Consider the following 22,979-nt stretch of genomic DNA (forward strand, 5'->3'; position numbering starts at 1 on the left):
GATGTTGTGGTCTTCTCTCCCATTGATGTTGTGGTCTTCTCTCCCATTGATGGTGTGGTCTTGTCTCCCATTGATGTTGTGGTCTTCTCTCCCATTGATGTTGTGGTCTTCTCTCCCATTGATGTTGTGGTCTTCTCTCCCATTGATGGTGTGGTCTTGTCTCCCATTGATGATGTGGTCTTCTCTCCCATTGATGGTGTGGTCTTGTCTCCCATTGATGTTGTGGTCTTCTCTCCCATTGATGTTGTGGTCTTCTCTCCCATTGATGATGTGGTCTTGTCTCCCATTGATGGTGTGGTCTTGTCTCCCATTGATGGTGTGGTCTTGTCTCCCATTGATGGTGTGGTCTTGTCTCCCATTGATGGTGTGGTCTTGTCTCCCATTGATGGTGTGGTCTTCTCTCCCATTGATGGTGTGGTCTTCTCTCCCATTGATGGTGTGGTCTTGTCTCCCATTGATGGTGTGGTCTTGTCTCCCATTGATGGTGTGGTCTTCTCTCCCATTGATGGTGTGGTCTTGTCTCCCATTGATGGTGTGGTCTTGTCTCCCATTGATGACGTGTTCAGACCATGGTGTAAGTACGATGCTCGTGGTTTTAACGTGTCTTTTTTATTTTTTATTTTATTTTTTACTTATATATACAAGAGTTGTTACATTCTTGTACAGCCACTGGCACGCGTAGCGTTTCTGGCAAGTCCTTAATCCTAATTTTCACACACATACCCAGGAAGCAGCCCGTAGCAGCTGTTTAACTCCCTGGTACCTATTTACTGCTAGGTGAACAGGTACACCAGGTTGAAAGAATGATGCGACCCCCCACAACAGTTGCCCGACTCTCAGGTACCTGTTTACTGCATCAGCTGAAAGGAAACGTGCCCAACCGTTCTTGCTCCGTCCGGGGATTGAATTCGGGTCCGTCGAGTGCGAGCCAAGGACGTAGACTACTGTGCTACAGGACCCAGTGTTAGACTGTAACTCAGTGCGGGGCTCTGATTGCAGCGGGGAGTCATCAAGCATTTACACGACCATTTACGAAACCTGTACATCTTTCCTCAATCATGGCGGCTTTGTTTACACATATCAAACAGTTGATGACCTCCGAAGCACCACGAGGTTGTTTATAACCATAATAACCTTGCTTTGTGACGTTTCCAAGCTGGTAAACTGTTTAATAAGCGTAAACAAAGCCGCCATGATTGATGAAAGATGTACAGGTTTCGTAAGTGGTCGTGTAAATGCGTGACGAGTCCCGGCCCTGATCTGGTTGATTCATGAGAAAGTTTTGGGCCAAGTTGACGTTTAGTTTCGGGCCGTCGGATAATTGCACATTCCGGACACTTTACAGCGGCTCGGCCAGTGGCAAATGGGTATTTACGTTCCCTTTGCAATAGCAGATTCCTATTGGCTCAGGGCTAGAATACATTTTGGGATTTTTTTGGAATTACAAATGTGAACCCTACATGGCATTTTAACCAATAGAAATGCGATATTTACACACCATTTTCAGTTGAAACATTTCTATTGGTTGCTGCTGTCGTCCATTAGGGAGCTTCCGGAGTGCCCGGAGTGGGTCCCCGCGCGCTCAGGCCTGGAGCTCCTGGAGCCATAACTTTCTTATATATATATATATATATATATATATATATATATATATATATATATATATATATATATATATATATATATATATATATATACATATATATATATATATATATATATATATATATATATATATATATAGTGTTCCTTGAGGTCCACGCTCTCCACTCTCACCACCTCTCATATAGTAAAACTGACTAACAAACATTAATTGGTAGCAAACGTTCCTAGATTACAAACGTTAATAGGTAACAAACGTTCCTAGGTAAGAAACGTTCATTGGAGGTGGATGCTCTTCTAAGAACGGGAGGGGATGCCTAGCCATACGCATTGTTATGAGCATAATTATGAGCATAATCATTGTTGATGTTACAACACGGGTTGCTACAGCACGTGCCCGCCCCTTCCCCCCCCCCAAGGCCTCCATATTCCTTATAGTACCATCGCAGTACGACCCGTGGCGTGCCGGGTCGTGTTGTTTCCTCTGGTGCTGTGTATGAAGTTTGTGTCGTTATTAGGAAGCCCGTCGTTCAGTCTCTGTTGGGATCAGAGGCTTGGTTGCGATGGTTTATCTATGTGGACTTGAAGGATCCTGTGGTATAAATTGTAGCTTTCATTCCAAAACTTTTAATTTTACTGTTTATATCAAGATTATATTCAAATCGTATACAAATGTTTCGTATATATATCGTTAGGTTAGCTGTATTTACCTTAAGTTAGGCTGTGTTAGGCTCCGTTGGGTTATTTTAGGCTGATGACCAGACCACTCACTAAAATGTGAAGGGACGACGACGTTTCGGTCCGTCCTAGACCATTCTCAAGTCGATTGAGATTCTCAATCAACTTGAGAATGGTCCAGGACGGACCGAAACGTCGTCATCCCTTCACATTCTAGTGTGTGGTCTGGTCATCATACTTTAGCCACGTTATTGTGACTCATCGCCTGCATATTTTAGGCTGGTTTTGGGTTGGGTTGGGTTGGGTTATGTCGGTTTTAAAGTCTGTTGGTGAAAACCGTTTTGTGTATGATGGGAGGGGAGCTGGTCGGCCGAGCGGACAGCACACTGGACTTGTGATCCTGTGGTCCTGGGTTCGATGCCGGGCGCCAGCGAGAAACGGTGGGCAGAGTTTCTTTCACCCTATGCCCCTGTTACCTAGCAGTAAATAGGTACCTGGGTGTTAGTCAGCTGTCACGGGCTGCTTCCTGGGGGTGGAGGCCTGGTCAAGGACCGGGCCGCGGGGACACTAAAAAAAAAGCCCCGAAATCAACTCAAGATAACCTCAAGATAGGTGTATTGGCTGTACTAGCAGCGGACATTCTCAGCGCCAAATATGTGTAAGAGGTGGTTCCCAGAGCTGAGAGAACACTCGCTAATCGGAGCCGCCTCCTCACGCAGGCTGTTCTCTGTGAAGTGTGCCGGGTGTGGCGACCGCCTCCTGCCCCACGAGCTGGTGATGCGAGCGCAGTCTCTCGTCTTCCACCTCCACTGCTTCGCCTGCGTCGTCTGCTGCCAGGTGCTGCAGAAGGGCGACCAGTACGTGCTACGGGGTCACCAGCTCTTCTGCCGGGCCGACTACGAGAAAGAGATGTTCCTTCTACAGCAGCACGGGCCGCAGAGTGAGTGGCTGAGTTAGTATTGAAGTGTAGTTTTGTTTATTGTTTCATGATCTGGCTAACCCGCCGTGTATATTTACGCGGGAAACATCCCCTGTCCCTCCCTATCCCCCACCCCAAAAAAATCCCCTCATCACTCTCCCTTTTCTCAAATATCCTTTGAGTTTAAAATCGAGGAATAATTTCACTTTCAGTTTAAATAATAATACTAATTATAAAGCCTACTGAGGAAACTGGTTGGTATAGCCTCATGTATTTATTGGATTAGTGTTGACGGGTTGAGGTCTTGTGTACCGGTGATGTGTTCCTTGAGACGGTGGGCGCGCTCACTGGCTCCTCCTCTATATACTGCTTAAGAATCTTGCTCAAGTTTAGTATGAAGATCAACTCTCCATATGTGTAATATCGGTAATAGAAGATTTATTGAGATGTTTTATCAGTTTAATAAAATATGAATTCTCGTTCAAATATATGACTCATTCTTCAGATAAATTAGTAACATTTAGTTCACTTGTATAGTTTCAGTAATTTTTTTCCACAAACCTAAAATAGGAATGTCTTTAACCAATTAAGAAATAACAACATAAAAGAGCTGCACAGTAATGTGCAGTCCGAGGACCCAGCTTACTCTGTGCCTCCTACCAGACGATCATCGCCTTCGTCTATGGCTTCTGCAGGTCCACTGGGCGACGACTTCATAGTGGACGATGGGTCGAGACCTCGGGACGGTAGACGAGGCCCCAAGAGACCCAGAACGATCCTGACGTCGGCGCAGAGGAAGCAGTTCATGGCCTCCTTCAGCGTGTCTCCCAAGCCTTGCAGGAAGGTGGGTTGCTCAGCGGTAGTGCTGACGACGTACACTGTTAATATTGCTACTACTGCTGCTCTTCATATTGTTCCTGTTGCTAGTACCACTGAGGAGGCTTCGAGTGCTGCCGCTGCTGGTGGTACTGCTGCTGTGCACACGTCACCACTCCACCACCACTACCAACACCACCACCACTACCACCACCACCACGAACACCACCACCACGAACACCACCACCCCCACCACTACCACCACCCACCACCACTACCACCACCACTACCACCACCACTACCCCCACCACAACCCCCACCACTACCCCCACCACTACCCCCACCACTACCCCCACCACTACCCCCACCACTACCCCCACCACTACCCCCACCACTACCCCCACTACTACCCCCACTACTACCCCCAACACCACCCCACCACCACCCCACCACCACCACTACTACCCCCAACACCACCCCCACCACCCACTACCCATGTTTACCCTGTACACCACCCCACACAGAGCGACGATTCAATCCGCCGATCTTAAACGATATTTATAGGGTGTTGAATCTAGCACTGGATTCCTTGTGTGGCCGCCACCAGCGGGGCTCCAGCCTCAAGCTGCCGACAAGTCTTGATGTGAAGGGATAATTACCACAATATGGCACGAGTTCCAGTCTACGAGTTCTGGCAGACAATACCTGCCTTGTATTAAATAGGAGCTGCCACGTATTAAATAGGAACTGCTGCATATCAAATAGAAGCTGTCAGGCATTAAATAGGTGCTGTCTCGTATCTCAGTCCATTAAACAAAGTTATGTAGAGAAGGCGGGGCCCAGGAGCTGACGCACTAGGGGAGGACATGGTGGTGAGGACAGTGAAGGCTCTGAGAGCAGCAGTTGCTGACGTCAGCACAGCGTTGGTGAAGATATGGCGCTATTTTTGGTGTAGCGATTCATGCTAAAATTTAGCGGTAGTTTGCTATATTGAGCGGTCGATCGCTACCAACGGAAGTGTCTGAGCCAGTAGGATCTAAAACTTGTACCAATATGACCATTATGACGTCATTGAGACATCACACCTTGTACACTCCACATATAAAATAAAAGTTTATCTTTTGTAATCGTTAGGTTAGGTTAGGTTAAGTTAAGTTAGATTAGGTTAGGTTAGGTTGGGTTGGGTTGGGTTAGGAGGTTAGGGTGAGTTTGGCTGGATCTGATTTGTTTATAGAGTAACGATGACGTCCAAGCTTGCACACTTTTGTCAGGTGCTAGACCCCACTCGTGTGAGGCCGAGCACAACAGTGAGGTAACTCTCCTACAACAATGACGACCTCTTGCTGGACGCTGCAGCAGCAGCGGCGGCGGTGGTGAGAGGGGCGGTGCCACCCCAGGGTCATGGGTTATCGCCTGTTTTGACTGGCACTCACCGCTCCTGGTAAGCACTGGTGCCTCCAGCTTTGAGCCGGCACTGTCTGGTGGCATCAACCCTGGCTAATCTTTGACCTTTCTTTATTAAGCCTTCAAACGATTCTGCGGAAGGCGTGGACGACATGCTCTGTACTCCTTGCGGGGAGGAGAGATCCCCAGCTTCACCTGTCAGTGGTAAGGATGGGTGGGAGAAGATTGGTATGGATAGATTGATTGATGAAGATTAAGCCACCCAAAAGGTGGCACGGGCAAGAATAGCCCGTAAGTGGTGGCCCTTTTGAGCCATTACCAGTATCAATAGATGATACTGGAGATCTGTGGAGGTGCAACTGCACCCTGCGTGACGGGAGATGTCATCCATGGGTAAGGATAGAGAGGGAAGGATTGGTAAGGATGGATGGGTGGGGATGGATAGTTATGGATGAGCGGGGATGGATCTTGAGGTTATCTTGAGATGATTTCGGGGCTTTTTAGTGTCCCCGCGGCCCGGGCCTCGACCAGGCCTCCACCCCCCAGGAAACAGCCCGTGACAGCTGACTAACACCCAGGTACCTATTTTACTGCTAGGTAACAAGGGGCATAGGATGAAAGAAACTCTGCCCATTGTTTCTCGCCGGTGCCCGGGATCGAACCCGGATTGGTAGGGATATAGCACAATAAAAGATGGTACACACATGATACCTGAGCCAATGGTCGCGCTCCTCTCGCTTTCCTTCACAAACATCTTAAACCATTTGTTTTTCTTTGAACTATTTTCCTCTCTGATGCTATCGTAACCTTTCTTTATTTTCATGTGTACCTGTTCTTTGTTCTTGTCTATCTGTTATTTGTTCTGCCTGTTCCTGTACCTGTTCTTTGTTCTTGTTTATCTGTTATTTGTTCTGCCCTTTTGTTCTTCTTGAAGTATCCCCGTTGACGAATATTGTAATCAATATGTTCTTGGAGTTTTTTTAGAGGATAACTAACATATTTAATATTAATAACATTGCTTTCTTAAACCATTTCTTGGTGGCATTTCTTCAGCCGTGCCCCTACTTAACCTGTTGACAGCCAGAGTTACCCCTTGGCCCTCATCTTCTCCCCCTTATATAACACGCTGTCCCACAGAGTGCCGACAGCCAGTGAGGGGAGAGGTTGGTGGGAGGGGGAGGAGGAGGGGAAGTCCCAAGAGAGTGCTCAAGGAGGGGAACAGCATTTGTGCATTATGGCTGCTGTACTTGAGAGGGAAACGTGCGCTTGTGTATGCATGGCCTTGGGTACAAGTGCGTATACAGTGCATGTACTTGGCTATGTATATTGGGCAAGAGAGAGAGAGAGAGAGAGAGAGAGAGAGAGAGAGAGAGAGAGACTATATTTCAGTACTAAGGGTCTCTTGATGATGGGTCACCGTTGCTCTGTATAATAGAGAACAGGTTCACTTAAAGTCATATACCAACACGTCTATATGACTGAGAGTGGCGCAAAAAAACTTGTGAAAGAGCGTATGTGAGTGTTTGTGTTTGTTTATGGGTGTTTGCGCGGACGGCAGTAAATCAGATAAGTGTGTGTGTGCCTTTTGAGAAAGATGAGTGCGAACCCAATGAATTGTGTGTATATTAGGCCCCATTTGTTGATGTAGTAACTAGACACAGCGCGGACTCGTGCAATTCTCAGATACTCTTACTTTCCGCCATTTCCAGCTTAGTTTAAATCTGAGTATGTTATTAAGAGTAATAGTGTAGGTCATTATCGCAATGTAAACGCCTTTTATTCCTCAAGGTTTTTACTCTAAATATGGCGGCATTTGATCCAGGCTTCTGTGAGAAAGAATATACTACTGGGGAGTCTTAAAGTGGACCACTCCTGGCCTAAACACAACACCTATCACTCCTGGCTTCTGTGTATCCCTTCGAAATGGGCCTTGTCTGTCCGTCTGTCCAAACACAACAACAACCATTTCATCTCCAATGTAACTCCTGTCTAAACTGTCCGGCCCTAGTGACGGCAACACTGCGCGCACCGGTGACAGATTTATGGCCGCTGATTGGCTGACAGAACGAGTGACGTGCAGTACTGCCAATGAGTTTATCCTACATTATACAGAAAATACAGCTTTAAAAATAGCTAAAATAATTTTTACGGTTGGGTAAATTGAAGCTGAATCATTTTAAAAATATTACAGAGCGATTAATATAAAAAAATGTAGGCTAAGCTTGAAGAATTTAGCTTTGTGGTGAATATCCATGATAAACTTTCACCCTAGTAACTGTGATGGCGCGGACGGCGTTGACAGCTGATGGGCGATGGATATTGGTTCATGCTGGGTCGATCCTGGTCAGTTTCGAACAAGGGGTGACGAAATGTTGATGGAATGAAGAGAAATGTGTCAGGATAATGGAAACTTGGCGTGAATACATCAGATTTGATTATACACTTTTCAGAAAATCAGACAAATAGGTCGTAGATGTGCGTAGCTCTGCGCTATTCTTAGCGTCAAGTCGCTAGCTTTATCTCAGCACTCGGAGGGCGTGGAGGAGGTTCCGGGTGAGGCACTCCATCCGCCGGGACAACACTGCCTTGTTGATCCTGGCCATCACTTACCCCCTGCCATCAGTCCCTGCCACCTGTTCCTGCCACCACTTCCACCTGAGACCAACATTCCTTGCCAGGTGCTGATTTTAATCCCAGCACCGCTATCTTGGTTGTGTCTTCCTCACGTGCTGTCATCACCCGCTGATAACAGTCACCTGCTGCCATCACCCGCTGATAACAGTCACCCGCTGTCATCACCTGCTGATAACAGTCACCTGCTTCCATCACCCGCTGATAACAGTCACCCGCTGTCATCACCCGCTGATAACAGTCACCCGGTACCATCACCTCTCATAATTAAGACTGGTATCGCACCATGTGATCGCTACCACACCAGCCACTATAGCACCAACACCACCACTGTTCCTCCAACACTATTTCTCCACCACTGTTCCTCCACTACCACTGCTCCTCTCCTCCACCACCACTACTCGTGGAGTAGCGGTGCCGTAACAGTGGTCGGGAAGCAGGACTCTGGTGAAGGTGGAGGAGCACTTGGTGTGTGGAGGGCGGGGATAGTTAAGAGGCCGGGCGGTGTTATCACCTTCGGGGTCTCCAGCCTCCCTGTTTGTTGACTCAGTCTCCAGGTACTTAGTGCCCGGAGTATTTATGGTGTGTGTGTGTGTGTGTGTCTGTGTGCTCGTTTGCGTGCGTGCTTCTTTGCGTGCATACGTGTTGGTGTGCGTGATTACCTGAGTCTACTTACAGGATGAGAGCTACGCTCGTAGTATCCCGTCTTCCCAGTACTCTTTGTCGTATAACACTTTGAAGTTACTGACGGGTTTGGCCTCCACCATCTCACCTAACTTGTTCCAGCCGTGTACCACGCTGGTTACAAAAGTGAACTTTCTAACGATTCTTCGGTAATTTGAGGATGTGAATGACTCCACATCCTCCTGTTGTTGATGTTGTAGGTTTCAAGAACTCTGTCAATTTTGTCGATTCCTATTACTATTTTGTAAGTAGTGATCATATCACCTCTTTTTCTTCAATCTTCTAGCTTTGGTGTATTTAATACCTCTTGTTTCTCAGTCCCGGAACCATTTAGTTGCATGTTGTTGCACAGTTTCCAGTTTACTGATGTGCTTCTTGAGACAGGAACACTACACAACTGCTGCACATTCCAGTTTTGGGTCTCACAAAGGTTGTGAGCAATTTTCTTAGTATTTCGCCACCCATGTATTTCCTAAAGTTGGAAAGCGTTGGATATGCTCCTCGCATACTGTTCTTTGTGTGGTCCTCAAGTGACAATTTTCTATCCAGAATCTTCTTTCTTTATCAGAATTTCTTTAAAGCCATGTCATACAACTTTTAGGTTGTGTGTGGTCTATTTTCTCTTTTTCCACATTTCACAACGTGACATTTATTTACATTAAAATTACGTTGCCATGTGTTGCTCCATATACTATTATCCTAGTCTTTTTGAAGGGTATGACAATCCTCAAAGTTTCTTATCTTGTCTAGTAGTTTGCCATCATCAGCAAACATGTTCATATAATTATGTATTCCTCCTGTTAGATTGTTTATATAGACAATGAATATGATCGTTTATATAGACAATGAATATGACCGGTGCAAGAACTGAACCCCGTGGTACTCACTAGTATTAACACTTCTCCAGTCTGATACATTGCCTCTGATGCCTTCAATTTTCAGTGAGAAAATTTTTCTTCCACGTCAGAAGTCTCTCTGTCACCCCCTCCAGTATGTTCCAGTATGTTCCAGTTTCCAGAACAATTCATCTATCTTATTTTTGATCTGTACATATTTTGTTTTTGCTCTGTAATTTTAATTTAATTTATACTTAAATATTTTGTTATTTATTGTTAAACAAAAGTATCTCTCAGCAGGGTAATACTCTATTTAACTCTTCCAAATAACATCATCCAAGCTGGTATTTATTGGTGCTCAACGTAGGATCAACATTATTAACGCTGATTGATTGTTATATCAACATCGTTTGCCCAGCTTTGCTCGTTGATTAAACGGACTAGAGTATTTAGACGCTCAATGGTCGAGACAACTTGAGAGTAATCGACTACATCAACACTTAATCAGGACAATGAGAGTGTAACCGACCACAACAACGTTGGCGCAGGACAACAGAAGATTAACTAACCACTTCAACAATGGTGCGGGACAACAGAAGAATAACCGACCACAACAACAATGGTGCGAGACAACAGAAGAATAACCGACCACAACAACAATGGAGCAAGACAACACGCACAATTAGGTGAGTACAATTAGGTGAGTACAGAAGAATAACCGACCACAACAACAATGGCGCAAGACAACAGAAGAATAACCGACCACAACAACAATGGCGCGAGACAACAGAAGAGTAACCGACCACAACAACAATGGCGCGAGACAACAGAAGAATAACCGACCACAACAACAATGGCGCGAGACAACAGAAGAATAACCGACCACAACAACAATGGCGCGGGACAACAGAAGAGTAACCGACCACAACAACAATGGCGCGGGACGCATAGTGGAGATAGGGAGGGGATTAAGCATATCACAATAAATAAATATTAGCATGCACTGCTTGTCTCGACTCACCAAGAGGTCTGTGTGGGCGTGAAAGGGCATGAGTGGATGAAGGGGAGGGCAAGCGGGTTGGTAAGGGAAAAGAATAAACGTAGGAGGAGGAGAAGACGCCAAAAAGTAGGAACCTGTACGCAGTATCTACCTTGAGGTTACCTTACCTTGAGGTGTTTTCGGGGCTTAGCGTCCCCGCGGCCCGGTCGTCGACTAGGCTTCCTGGTTGTTGGACTGGTCAACAAGGCTGTTAGACGCGGCTGCTCGCAGCCTGACGTATGAGTCATAGCCTGGTTGATCAAGTATCCTTTGGAGGTGCTTGTCAAGTTCTCTCTTCAACACCGTGAGGGGTCGGCCAGTTATGGCCCTTTTGTGTAGTGGAAGCGTGTTGAACAGTCTTGGGCCTCTGATTTTTTTTCAGGGATATTCCTGCGCGGACCCTAAGCCTCTGGCTGGCCCACTAAGTGTTGCTTGTTTCTGTTTTACTTGGGCGGAATATGAGTATTTATGACTCGTATGGTCGCTTCAGTAAAATTTTGCCATATATGTTTAACAACTTCTTCTGCTCTGTTGAATCTAAGTTAAAATCTTAATGAGTGTAAAGGGCCTCTGATGTTGATAGAGTTCTCTCTCAGAGTACCTGTTGCACCTCTGCTTTTCAACGGAGGTATTCTGCACATCTTGCCATGCCTCCTGGTCTCATGTGATGTTATTTCTGTGTGCAGGTTTGGGATCAGCCCCTCTATTATTTTCCACGTGTAAATTATTATGTATCTCTCCCGCAGTAAGGGGAAATAAGTGGAATGCGCGAAGGAAACATTAAGTTATTATGGTGTGAGAAATGAAACAAAGTGGCAGAGGAAAGAAGAAACTGAAGCGTTTAAATGGTAAGGGATTAAGGGGTATGTGGAGTTAAGGGGATATATGGGGTTAAGGGGTATGTGGGGGGAGTCTCGTACAGGAAGTCAAAAGACCCACCGGTTGTTTATGGATATGTGGGGGATGCGAGCCGCTTCAAACAACAGCTTTGTCGACCAAGTAGATGTTTGATGAATCCTGGCCCTGACCCCAAGCCGGGCTTGTGGAGTTAAAGTGCTCTCAGAACCAACTACAGGTAAACCACGCCATCTTCCTAAGACCCCCCCCCCGGTTCCCTAAGGTCTACCCTAACCTAACCATCCCTAAGACCTATCTTAACCTAACCTTCCCTAAGACCTATCCTAACCTAACCTTCCCTAAGACCTATCCTAACCTAACCTTCCCTAAGACCTATCCTAACCTAACCTTCCCTAAGACCTATCCTAACTTAACCTTCCCTAAGACCTATCCTAACCTAACCTTCCCTAAGACCTATCCTAACCTAACCTTCCCTAAGGCCTATCCTAACCTAACCTTCCCTAAGGCCTATCCTAACCTAACCTTCCCTAAGACCTATCCTAACCTAACCTTCCCTAAGACCTATCCTAACCTAACCTTCCGTAAGGCCTATCCTAACCTAACCTTCCCTAAGACCTATCCTAACCTAACCTTCCCTAAGACCTATCCTAACCTAACCTTCCCTAAGGCCTATCCTAACCTAACCATCCCTAAGACCTATCCTAACCTAACCTTCCCTAAGACCTATCCTAACCTAACCTTCCCTAAGACCTATCCTAACCTAGGGGCCTCGTAGCCTGGTGGATAGCGCGCAGGACTCGTAATTCTGTGGCGCGGGTTCGATTCCCGCACGAGGCAGAAACAAATGGGCAAAGTTTCTTTCACCCTGAATGCCCCTGTTACCTAGCAGTAAATAGGTACCTGGGAGTTAGTCAGCTGTCACGGGCTGCTTCCTGGGGGTGGAGGCCTGGTCGAGGACCGCGCCGCGGGGACACTAAAGCCCCGAAATCATCTCAAGATAACCTCAAGAAGATAACCTAACCTTCCCTAAGACCTATCCTAACTTAACCTTCCCTAAGACCTATCCTAACCTAAGCTTCCCTAAGACCTATCCTAACCTAACCTTCCCTAAAACCTATCCTAACCTAACCTTCCCTAAGACCTATCCTAACCTAACCTTCCCTAAGGCCTATCCTAACCTAACCTTCCCTAAGACCTATCCTAACCTAACCTTCCCTAAGACCTATCCTAACTTAACCTTCCCTAAGGCCTATCCTAACCTAACCTTCCCTAAGACCTATCCTAACCTAACCTTCCCTAAGGCCTATCCTAACCTAACCTTCCCTAAGACCTATCCTAACCTAACCTTCCCTAAGACCTATCCTAACCTAACCTTCCCTAAGACCTATCCTAACCTAACCTTCCCTAAGACCTATCCTAACCTAACCTTCCCTAAGACCTATCCTAACCTAACCTTCCCTAAAACCTATCCTAACCTAACCTTCCCTAAGACCTATCCTAACCTAACCTTCCCTAAGACCTATCCTAACCTAACCTTCCCTAAGACCTATCCTAACCTAACCTTCCCTAAGGCCTATCCTAACCTAACCTTCCCTAAAACCTATCCTACCCTAACCTAACAAATTCCTCAAGACCCCCCCTCCCCCTGTCCAGGGTTCTTGACTGGTGGCAATGTACACAATGAGATAACAATGGCCTGATATACCCATGGAGCCGGGTGGTGGGATCGATCCGGAATCCTGGCTCACCCGACGCGGGTTCGATACCACAGGGCGAGAGCTGCCCTGGGAGAGTTGAGCCCTCACTGGGGGCCAGAGATGAGCGCTGCCCCGTGAGAGTTAAGCCCCTCACTGCGGCTTCCTTGAGTGTGTTTACAAGTGTGACGGGTCAGTAAATTGAGCGTGAAGCAGCAGCAACATATACTGAGAGCCTCGACGGACTTAACAAGGACTGCCTTATTCAAGTGCGTGTTGAGAGTACAGTGTGGATGAGTGTGTTGTGAGTGTGTATTGTGCAGCTCGCTGAGAGCTCTATCACCTTGTTGTGATCCTCGCTGTCAGCCTTGTTAGTGAAGTTAATTTATTATGTACCCCATACCCATCCTGTGGGTGGTAGTGGTCCCCATACCCATCCTGTGAGTGGTAGTGGTCCCCATACCCATCCTGTGAGTGGTAGTGGTCCCCATACCCATCCTGTGAGTGGTAGTGGTCCCCATACCCATCCTGAGAGTGGTAGTGGTCCCCATACCCATCCTGTGGGTGGTAGTGGTTCCCATACCCATCCTGTGAGTGGTAGTGGTCCCCATACCCATCCTGTGGGTGGTAGTGGTCCCCATACCCATCCTGTGGGTGGTAGTGGTCCCCATACCCATCCTGTGAGTGGTAGTGGTTCCCATACCCATCCTGTGGGTGGTAGTGGTTCCCATACCCATCCTGTGAGTGGTAGTGGTTCCCATACCCATCCTGTGAGTGGTAGTGGTTCCCATACCCATCCTGTGGGTGGTAGTGGTTCCCATACCCATCCAGTGAGTGGTAGTGGTCCGTGTTGTAGTGTGAGGCGTGTTGTAGTGTGAGGTGGGTGTTGTAGTGTGAGGTGGGTGTTATAGTATGAGGTGGGTGTTGTAGTGTGAGGTGGGTGTTGTAGTGTGAGGTGGGTGTTGTAGTGTGAGGGGGTGTTGTAGTGTGAGGTGGGTGTTGTAGTGTGAGGGGGTGTTGTAGTGTGAGGGGGTGTTGTAGTGTGAGGTGGGTGTTGTAGTGTGAGGTGGGTGTTGTAATGTGAGGTTTGTGTTGTAGTGTGAGGTGGGTGTTGTAGTGTGAGGTGGGTGTTGTAGTGTGAGGTGGGTGTTGTAGTGTGAGGGGGTGTTGTAGTGTGAGGTGGGTGTTGTAGTGTGAGGTGGGTGTTGTAGTGTGAGGGGGTGTTGTAGTGTGAGGTGGGTGTTGTAGTGTGAGGTGGGTGTTGTAGTGTGAGGTGGGTGTTGTAGTGTGAGGGGGTGTTGTAGTGTGAGGTGGGTGTTGTAGTGTGAGGGGGTGTTGTAGTGTGAGGGGGTGTTGTAGTGTGAGGTGGGTGTTGTAGTGTGAGGTGGGTGTTGTAGTGTGAGGTGGGTGTTGTAGTGTGAGGTGGGTGTTGTAGTGTGAGGGGGTGTTGTAGTGTGAGGTGGATGTTGTAGTGTGAGGTGGGTGTTGTAGTGTGAGGTGGATGTTGTAGTGTGAGGTGGATGTTGTAGTGTGAGGTGGGTGTTGTAGTGTGGGGTGGATGTTGTAGTGTGAGGTGGGTGTTGTAGTGTGAGGTGGATGTTGTAGTGTGAGGTGGGTGTTGTAGTGTGAGGTGGATGTTGTAGTGTGAGGTGGGTGTTGTAGTGTGAGGTGGATGTTGTAGTGTGAGGTGGGTGTTGTAGTGTGAGGTTTGTGTTGTAGTGTGAGGTGGGTGTTGTAGTGTGAGGTGGGTGTTGTAGTGTGAGGGGGTGTTGTAGTGTGAGGTGGATGTTGTAGTGTGAGGTGGGTGTTGTAGTGTGAGGTGGATGTTGTAGTGTGAGGTGGATGTTGTAGTGTGAGGTGGGTGTTGTAGTGTGAGGTGGATGTTGTAGTGTGAGGTGGGTGTTGTAGTGTGAGGTGGATGTTGTAGTGTGAGGTGGGTGTTGTAGTGTGAGGTGGGTGTTGTAGTGTGAGGTGGATGTTGTAGTGTGAGGTGGGTGTTGTAGTGTGAGGTGGATGTTGTAGTGTGAGGTGGGTGTTGTAGTGTGTGGGGTGTTGTAGTGTGAGGTGGGTGTTGTAGTGTGAGGTGGGTGTTGTAGTGTGAGGTGGATGTTGTAGTGTGAGGTGGGTGTTGTAGTGTGAGGTGGATGTTGTAGTGTGAGGTGGGTGTTGTAGTGTGAGGTGGATGTTGTAGTGTGAGGTGGGTGTTGTAGTGTGAGGTGGATGTTGTAGTGTGAGGTGGGTGTTGTAGTGTGAGGTGGGTGTTGTAGTGTGAGGTGGATGTTGTAGTGTGAGGTGGGTGTTGTAGTGTGAGGGGGTGTTGTAGTGTGAGGTGGGTGTTGTAGTGTGAGGTGGATGTTGTAGTGTGAGGTGGGTGTTGTAGTGTGTGGGGTGTTGTAGTGTGAGGTGGGTGTTGTAGTGTGAGGTGGGTGTTGTAGTGTGAGGTGGGTGTTGTAGTGTGAGGTGGGTGTTGTAGTGTGAGGTGGGTGTTGTAGTGTGAGGTGGGTGTTGTAGTGTGAGGGGTGTTGTAGTGTGAGGTGGGTGTTGTAGTGTGAGGTGGGTGTTGTAGTGTGAGGTGGGTGTTGTAGTGTGAGGTGGGTGTTGTAGTGTGAGGTGGGTGTTGTAGTGTGAGGTGGGTGTTGTAGTGTGAGGGGTGTTGTAGTGTGAGGTGGGTGTTGTAGTGTGAGGTGGGTGTTGTAGTGTGAGGTGGGTGTTGTAGTGTGAGGTGGGTGTTGTAGTGTGAGTAATGAAGAATAATACAAACAAAAGATATGATTCGTTCTTCAGTTCCTGGTCCCCCTTGCGGGGGGTCGAACCCTGGCTCTTAAACGGGCTCTTATGTATGACCTCACTACACCCGGCACCCCCCCCACCCCCACCCCCACCCCCACCCCCACCCCCACCCCCACCCCCACCCCCACCCCCACCCCCACACACACTTGTTCTCCGTCACCCCCACACACACTTGTTCTCCGTCACCCACACACACTTGTTCTCCGTCACTCCCACACACACTTGTTCTCCGTCACCCACACACACTTGTTCTCCGTCACCCCCACACACACACTTGTTCTCCGTCACTCCCACACACACTTGTTCTCCGTCACCCACACACACTTGTTCTCCGTCACCCCCACACACACTTGTTCTCCGTCACCCACACACACTTGTTCTCCGTCACCCACACACATTTGTTCTCCGTCACCCACACACTTGTTCTCCGTCACCCACACACACACTTGTTCTCCGTCACCCACACACTTGTTCTCCGACACCCACACACACACTTGTTCTCCGTCACCCACACACACTTGTTCTCCGTCACCCCCACACACTTGTTCTCCGTCACCCACACACACTTGTTCTCCGTCACCCACACACACTTGTTCTCCGTCACCCCCACACACACTTGTTCTCCGTCACCCACACACACTTGTTCTCCGTCACCCACACACACTTGTTCTCCGTCACCCACACACACTTGTTCTCCGTCACCCCCACACACACTTGTTCTCCGTCACCCACACACACTTGTTCTCCGTCACCCACACACACTTGTTCTCCGTCACCCACACACACTTGTTCTCCGTCACCCACACACACTTGTTCTCCGTCACCCCCACACACACTTGTTCTCCGTCACCCACACACACTTGTTCTCCGTCACCCACACACACACACTTGTTCTCCGTCACCCACACACACTTGTTCTCCGTCACCCACACACACACTTGTTCTCCGTCACCCACACACACTTGTTCTCCGTCACCCCACACACACTTGTTCTCCGTCACCCACACACACACTTGTTCTCCGTCACCCACACACACACACTTGTTCTCCGTCACCCACACACACTTGTTCTCCGTCACCCACACACACACTTGTTCTCCGTCACCCACACACACTTGTTCTCCGTCACCCACACACACACACTTGTTCTCCGTCACCCACACACACACACTTGTTCTCCGTCACCCACACACACAGTGGGTGGCCAGTGTCCTTGACTTGTATACCATGCAAGGTGATGGAGAAGATCGTGAGAAAAAACCTGGTAACACATCTGGAGAGAAGGGACTTCGTGACAAATCGCCAACATGGATTCAGGGAGGGTAAATCTTGCCTTACAGGCTTGATAGAATTCTACGATCAGGTGACACAGATTAAGCAAGAAAGAGAGGGCTGGGCGGACTGCATTTTCTTGGATTGTCGGAAAGCCTTTGACACAGTACCGCATAAGAGGCTGGTACATAAGCTGGAGAGACAGGCAGGTGTAGCTGGTAAGGTGCTCCAGTGGATAAGGGAGTATCTAAGCAATAGGAAGCAGAGAGTTACGGTGAGGGGTGAGACCTCCGATTGGCGTGAAGTCACCAGTGGAGTCCCACAGGGCTCTGTACTCGGTCCTATCTTGTTTCTGATATATGTAAATGATCTCCCGGAGGGTATCGATTCATTTCTCTCAATGTTTGCGGACGATGCTAAAATTATGAGAAGGATTAAAACAGAAGAGGACTGTTTGAGGCTTCAAGAAGACCTAGACAAGCTGAAGGAATGGTCGAACAAATGGTTGTTAGAGTTTAACCCAACCAAATGTAATGTAATGAAGATAGGTGTAGGGAGCAGGAGGCCAGATACAAGGTATCATCTGGGAGAGGAAATTCTTCAGGAGTCAGAGAAGGAAAAAGACTTGGGGGTTGATATCACGCCAGACCTGTCTCCTGCAGCACATATCAAGCGGATAACATCAGCGGCATATGCCAGGCTGGCCAACATACGAACGGCATTCAGAAACTTGTGTAAAGAATCATTCAGAACTTTGTATACCACATATGTCAGGCCAATCCTGGAGTATGCAGCCCCAGCATGGAGTCCATATCTAGTCAAGGATAAGACTAAACTGGAAAAGGTTCAAAGGTTTGCCACCAGACTAGTACCCGAGCTGAGAGGTATGAGCTACGAAGAGAGACTACGGGAATTAAACCTCACTTCGCTGGAAGACAGAAGAGTTAGGGGGGACATGATCACCACATTCAAGATTCTGAAGGGGATTGATAGGGTAGATAAAGACAGTCTATTTAACACAAGGGGAACACGCACAAGGGGACACAGGTGGAAACTGAGTGGCCAAATGAGCCACAGAGATATTAGAAAGAACTTTATTAGTGTCAGAGTGGTTGACAAATGGAATGCATTAGGAAGTGATGTGGTGGAGGCTGACTCCATACACAGTTTCAAGTGTAGATATGACAGAGTCCGATAGGCTCAGGAATCTGTACACCTGTTGATTGACGGTTGAGAGGCGGGACCAAAGAGCCAGAGCTCAACCCCCGCAAACACAACTAGGTGAGTACAACTAGGTGAGTACACACACTTGTTCTCCGTCACCCTCACACACTTGTTCTCCGTCACCCTCACACACTTGTTCTCCGTCACCCTCACACACTTGTTCTCCGTCACCCTCACACACTTGTTCATCATCAATCCCGCACCCTACACTGTCACCCCTCACTATCACCCCTCACTATCACCCCTCACTATCACCCCTCACAATCACCCCCTCACTATCACCCCTCACTATCACCCTTCACTATCATGACCTGGAGACAGTCGTCTGTTCTTCCCCGCTTGGAGCCCAGGTGGGGGGTGGGGGGTGGAGGCCCCCAGCAGCCTGGCCGGGGTCACTCCGGGTCACTGCTGTGTGTAGTGATGAGTGTGATGAGTGGCCTTGATGGCCTCTCCGAGAGTCCCGCCCTGCAGTAGCACACACCTGTTCCCCCTCACTCCACACCTGTTCCCCCTCACTCCACACCTGTTCTCCCTCACTCCACACCTGTTCCCCCTCACTCCACACCTGTTCTCCCTCACTCCACACCTGTTCCCCCTCACTCCACACCTGTTCCCCCTCACTCCACACCTGTTCCCCCTCACTCCACACCTGTTCTCCCTCACTCCACACCTGTTTACCCTCACTCTGCTCCAGGGCGCGGGGACACATGTCACGCTGGTTGTTGTTGTTTCAGATTCAGCTACTTACGACAAAAGTTCCAAAGTAGCACGGGCTATGGTGAGCCCGTAGTGGACTTACCTGGCACACGAGCTGGGCTGTAACTGGGTGAGGCTGGAATTACAGGTGTTTATGTAGCTCCCTCCAAGGCTTCCCCCCCCTCACTCCCTGAGGTCTTCTCTCATTCCTTGGAGGTCTTCTCTCACTCCTTGGAGGTCTTCTCTCACTCCCTGGAGGTCTTCTCTCACTCCCTGGAGGTCTTCTCTCACTCCCTGAAGGTCTTCTCTCACTCCCTGAAGGTCTTCTCTCACTCCCTGAAGGTCTTCTCTCACTCCCTGGAGGTCTTCTCTCACTCCTTGGAGGTCTTCTCTCACTCCCTGAAGGTCTTCTCTCACTCCCTGAAGGTCTTCTCTCACTCCCTGAAGGTCTTCTCTCACTCCCTGAAGGTCTTCTCTCACTCCCTGAAGGTCTTCTCTCACTCCCTGAAGGTCTTTTCTCACTCCCTGAAGGTCTTCTCTCACTCCCTGAAGGTCTTCTCTCACTCCCTGAAGGTCTTCTCTCACTCCCTGAAGGTCTTTTCTCACTTCCTGAAGGTCTTCTTTCACTCCTTGGAGGTCTTCTCTCACTCCATGGAGGTCTTCTCTCACTCCTTGGAGGTCTTCTCTCACTCCCTGGAGGTCTTCTCTCACTCCTTGGAGGTCTTCTCTCACTCACTGCAAGACCTTCCCTCTCTCCCTCCCTCCCTCCCTGTAAGACCCTCCCTCCCTCCCTGCCCCTCCTCTTAAGTATCATCTCGAGGGCTTATCAAGTTCCGGTTCCGCTGTGTGTCGTTCCTTATATCCAGTTGGTCACTTTATCGCGCTAAATGTTATCCAAATATGCTGGTGTTCGCCTACGTGGCCCAGGGGGATCGTTAGGGGGAGGGGAGGGAGGGTGGGAGGGGGGAGGGGGGAGGGGAGAGGGGAGAGGGATAAGTTGATGCTGTGGTCCCAGGGTCACGCTGGCACTCCAGGGGGTGAGGGCGGGATGAACACTTGCTCCAACCCCACACGCGTGTGTGTACACACACACACACACACACACACACACACACACACACACACACACACACACACACACACACACACACACACACACACACACACACACACACACACACACACACACACACATACATACACACACACACACACACTGAAAATGATATAGCTAATAAAGCCACGACCGAACCAAAGCTACTACACAGTCACATCAGGAGGAAGACAACAGTGAAGGAACAGGTGATGAAACTTAGGACGGGTGAGGACAGGTACACAGAGAAGGACAAAGAGGTGTGTGAAGAACTCAACAAAAGGGGCCAGGAGGTCTTTACAATAGAACAATGACAAGAGAGGTCACGGCGCTAGGAGAGGTGGCAGCAAACCTGGCGACCTCGGAAGGGTTCTCAATTACAAGAGATGAGGTCAAGAAGCATCTATTGGAGCTGGATGTGAGAAAAGCTGTTGGGCCGGACGGAATCTCACCATGGGTATTGAAAGAGTGTGCAGGAGCACTTTGTTTGCCACTCTCCATAGTGTATAGTAGGTCACTGGAAACGGGAGACCTACCAGAAATATGGAAGACGGCTAATGTAGTCCCAATATACAAAAAGGGTGACAGACAAGAGGCACTGAACTACAGGCCACTGTCTTTAACTTGTATACCATGCAAGGTGATGGAGAAGATAGTGAGAAAAAACCTAGTAACACATCTGGAGAGAAGGGACTTCGTGACAACCCATCAACATGGGTTCAGGGAGGGTAAATCTTGCCTTACAGGCTTAATAGAATTCTACGATCAGGTGACAAAGATTAAGCAAAAAAGAGAAGGATGTGCGGACTGCATTTTTTTTGGACTATCGGAAAGCCTTTGACACAGTACCCCATGAAAGGCTGAGGCATAAGCTGGAGAAACAGGCAGGAGTAACTGGTAGGGCGCTCCAGTGGATAAGGGAGTACCTAAGCAATAGGAAGCAGAGAGTTACAGTGAGGGGTGAAACCTCAGACGGGCGTGAAATCACCAGTGGAGTCCCACAGGGCTCTGTACTCGGACCTATCCTGTTTCTTATATACGTAAATGATCTCCCAGAGGGTATAGACTCATTCCTCTCAATGTTTGCTGACGACGCCAAAATTATGAGAAGGATTAAGACAGGGGAGGACAGCTTGAGGTTTCAAGAAGACCTGGACAAGCTGCAGGAATGGTCGAACAATTGGTTGTTAGAGTTTAAGCCAAGCAAATGTAATGTAATAAAGATAGGTGTAGGGAGCAGGAGACCAGATACAAGGTATCATTTGGGAGATGAAATACTTCAAGAATCAGAGAGAGAGAAAGACCTGGGGTTGATATCACGCCAGACCTGTCCCCTGAAGCTCATATCAAGAGGATAACATCAGTGGCATGTGCCAGGTTGGATAACATAAGAACTGCCTTTAGAAACTTGTGTAAGGAATCTTTCAGAACATTATATACCATATATGTCAGACCAATCCTGGAGTATGCGGCTCCAGCATGGAGTCCATATCTAGTCAAGCTTAAGACTAAACTGGAAAAAGTTCAAAGGTTTGCCACCAGACTACTACCTGAGCTGAGAGGTATGAGCTACGAGGAGAGACTACAGAAATTAAACCTCACTTCGTTGGAAGACAGAAGAGTTAGGGGGGACATGATCACCACATTCAAGATTCTCAAGGGAATTGATAGGGTAGATAAAGACAGGCTATTTTACACAAGGGGCACACGCACTAGGGGACACAGGTGGAAACTGAGTGCCCAAATGAGCCACAGAGATATTAGAAAGAACTTTTTCAGTGTCAGAGTAATTAGTAAATGGAATGCATTAGGCAGTAATGTGGTGGAGGCTGACTCCATACACAGTTTCAAGTGTAGATATAACAGAGCCCAGCAGGCTCTGGACGCCAGTTGATTGACGGTTGAGAAGCGGGACCAAAGAGCCAGAGCTCAACCCCGGCAATCACAACTAGGTGAGTACACACCCGCCCTATGCCATATTTGTATCTGCATTGTATAAACATTTTATATACTGTATTATAGAACATGATAATGTTCATCTTTGATTCAGTTGTATTAATGATCCTACACCATACTGACACAGCGCTCACATGACGGTACAAATGGGCATGAGGGACATGTGATGGTGGAGCCTGAGAATGTGCAGCACTGGTACCAGGGTACTGGCACTATGGTACTGGCACCAGGGTACTGGCACTATGGTACTGGCACCAGGGTACTGGCACTATGGTACTGGCACCAGGGTACTGGCACTATGGTACTGGCACCAGGGTGCTGGCACTATGGTACTGGCACCAGGGTACTGGCACTATGGTACTGGCACCAGGGTACTGGCACTATGGTACTGGCACCAGGGTGCTGGCACTATGGTACTGGCACCAGGGTACTGGCACCAGGGTACTGGCACCAGGGTACTGGCACTATGGTACTGGCACCAGGGTACTGGCACTATGGTACTGGCACCAGGGTACTGGCACCAGGGTACTGGCACTATGGTACTGGCACCAGGGTACTGGCACTATGGTACTGGCACCAGGGTACTGGCACTATGGTACTGGCACCAGGGTACTGGCACTATGGTACTGGCACCAGGGTACTGGCACTATGGTACTGGCACCAGGGTGCTGGCACTATGGTACTGGCACCAGGGTACTGGCACCAGGGTACTGGCACTATGGTACTGGCACCAGGGTACTGGCACTATGGTACTGGCACCAGGGTACTAGTGAGAGTGAGAGTGTTC

At 48.5% G+C, this 22,979-nt stretch overlaps 1 protein-coding gene across 3 annotated transcripts in view; it reads left to right on the forward strand.

The window, feature by feature from the left end:
* LOC123764316 (LIM homeobox transcription factor 1 alpha) overlaps positions 1 to 22,979 on the forward strand; it is a 63,323-nt gene that overhangs the window by 34,852 nt on the left and 5,492 nt on the right. For 2 of the 3 annotated variants that reach the window (XM_045751917.2, XM_045751916.2), the window contains 2 exons: positions 3,000 to 3,232; positions 3,895 to 4,043. In XM_045751917.2, the coding sequence (XP_045607873.1) occupies positions 3,000 to 3,232; positions 3,895 to 4,043 (382 nt within the window). The remainder of the gene's footprint in view (positions 1 to 2,999; positions 3,233 to 3,894; positions 4,044 to 22,979) is intronic. The other variant, XM_045751918.2, reaches the window with a different exon arrangement.

The sequence above is a fragment of the Procambarus clarkii genome, chromosome 82, assembly GCF_040958095.1.
Source record: "Procambarus clarkii isolate CNS0578487 chromosome 82, FALCON_Pclarkii_2.0, whole genome shotgun sequence".
Taxonomy (NCBI): domain Eukaryota; kingdom Metazoa; phylum Arthropoda; class Malacostraca; order Decapoda; family Cambaridae; genus Procambarus; species Procambarus clarkii.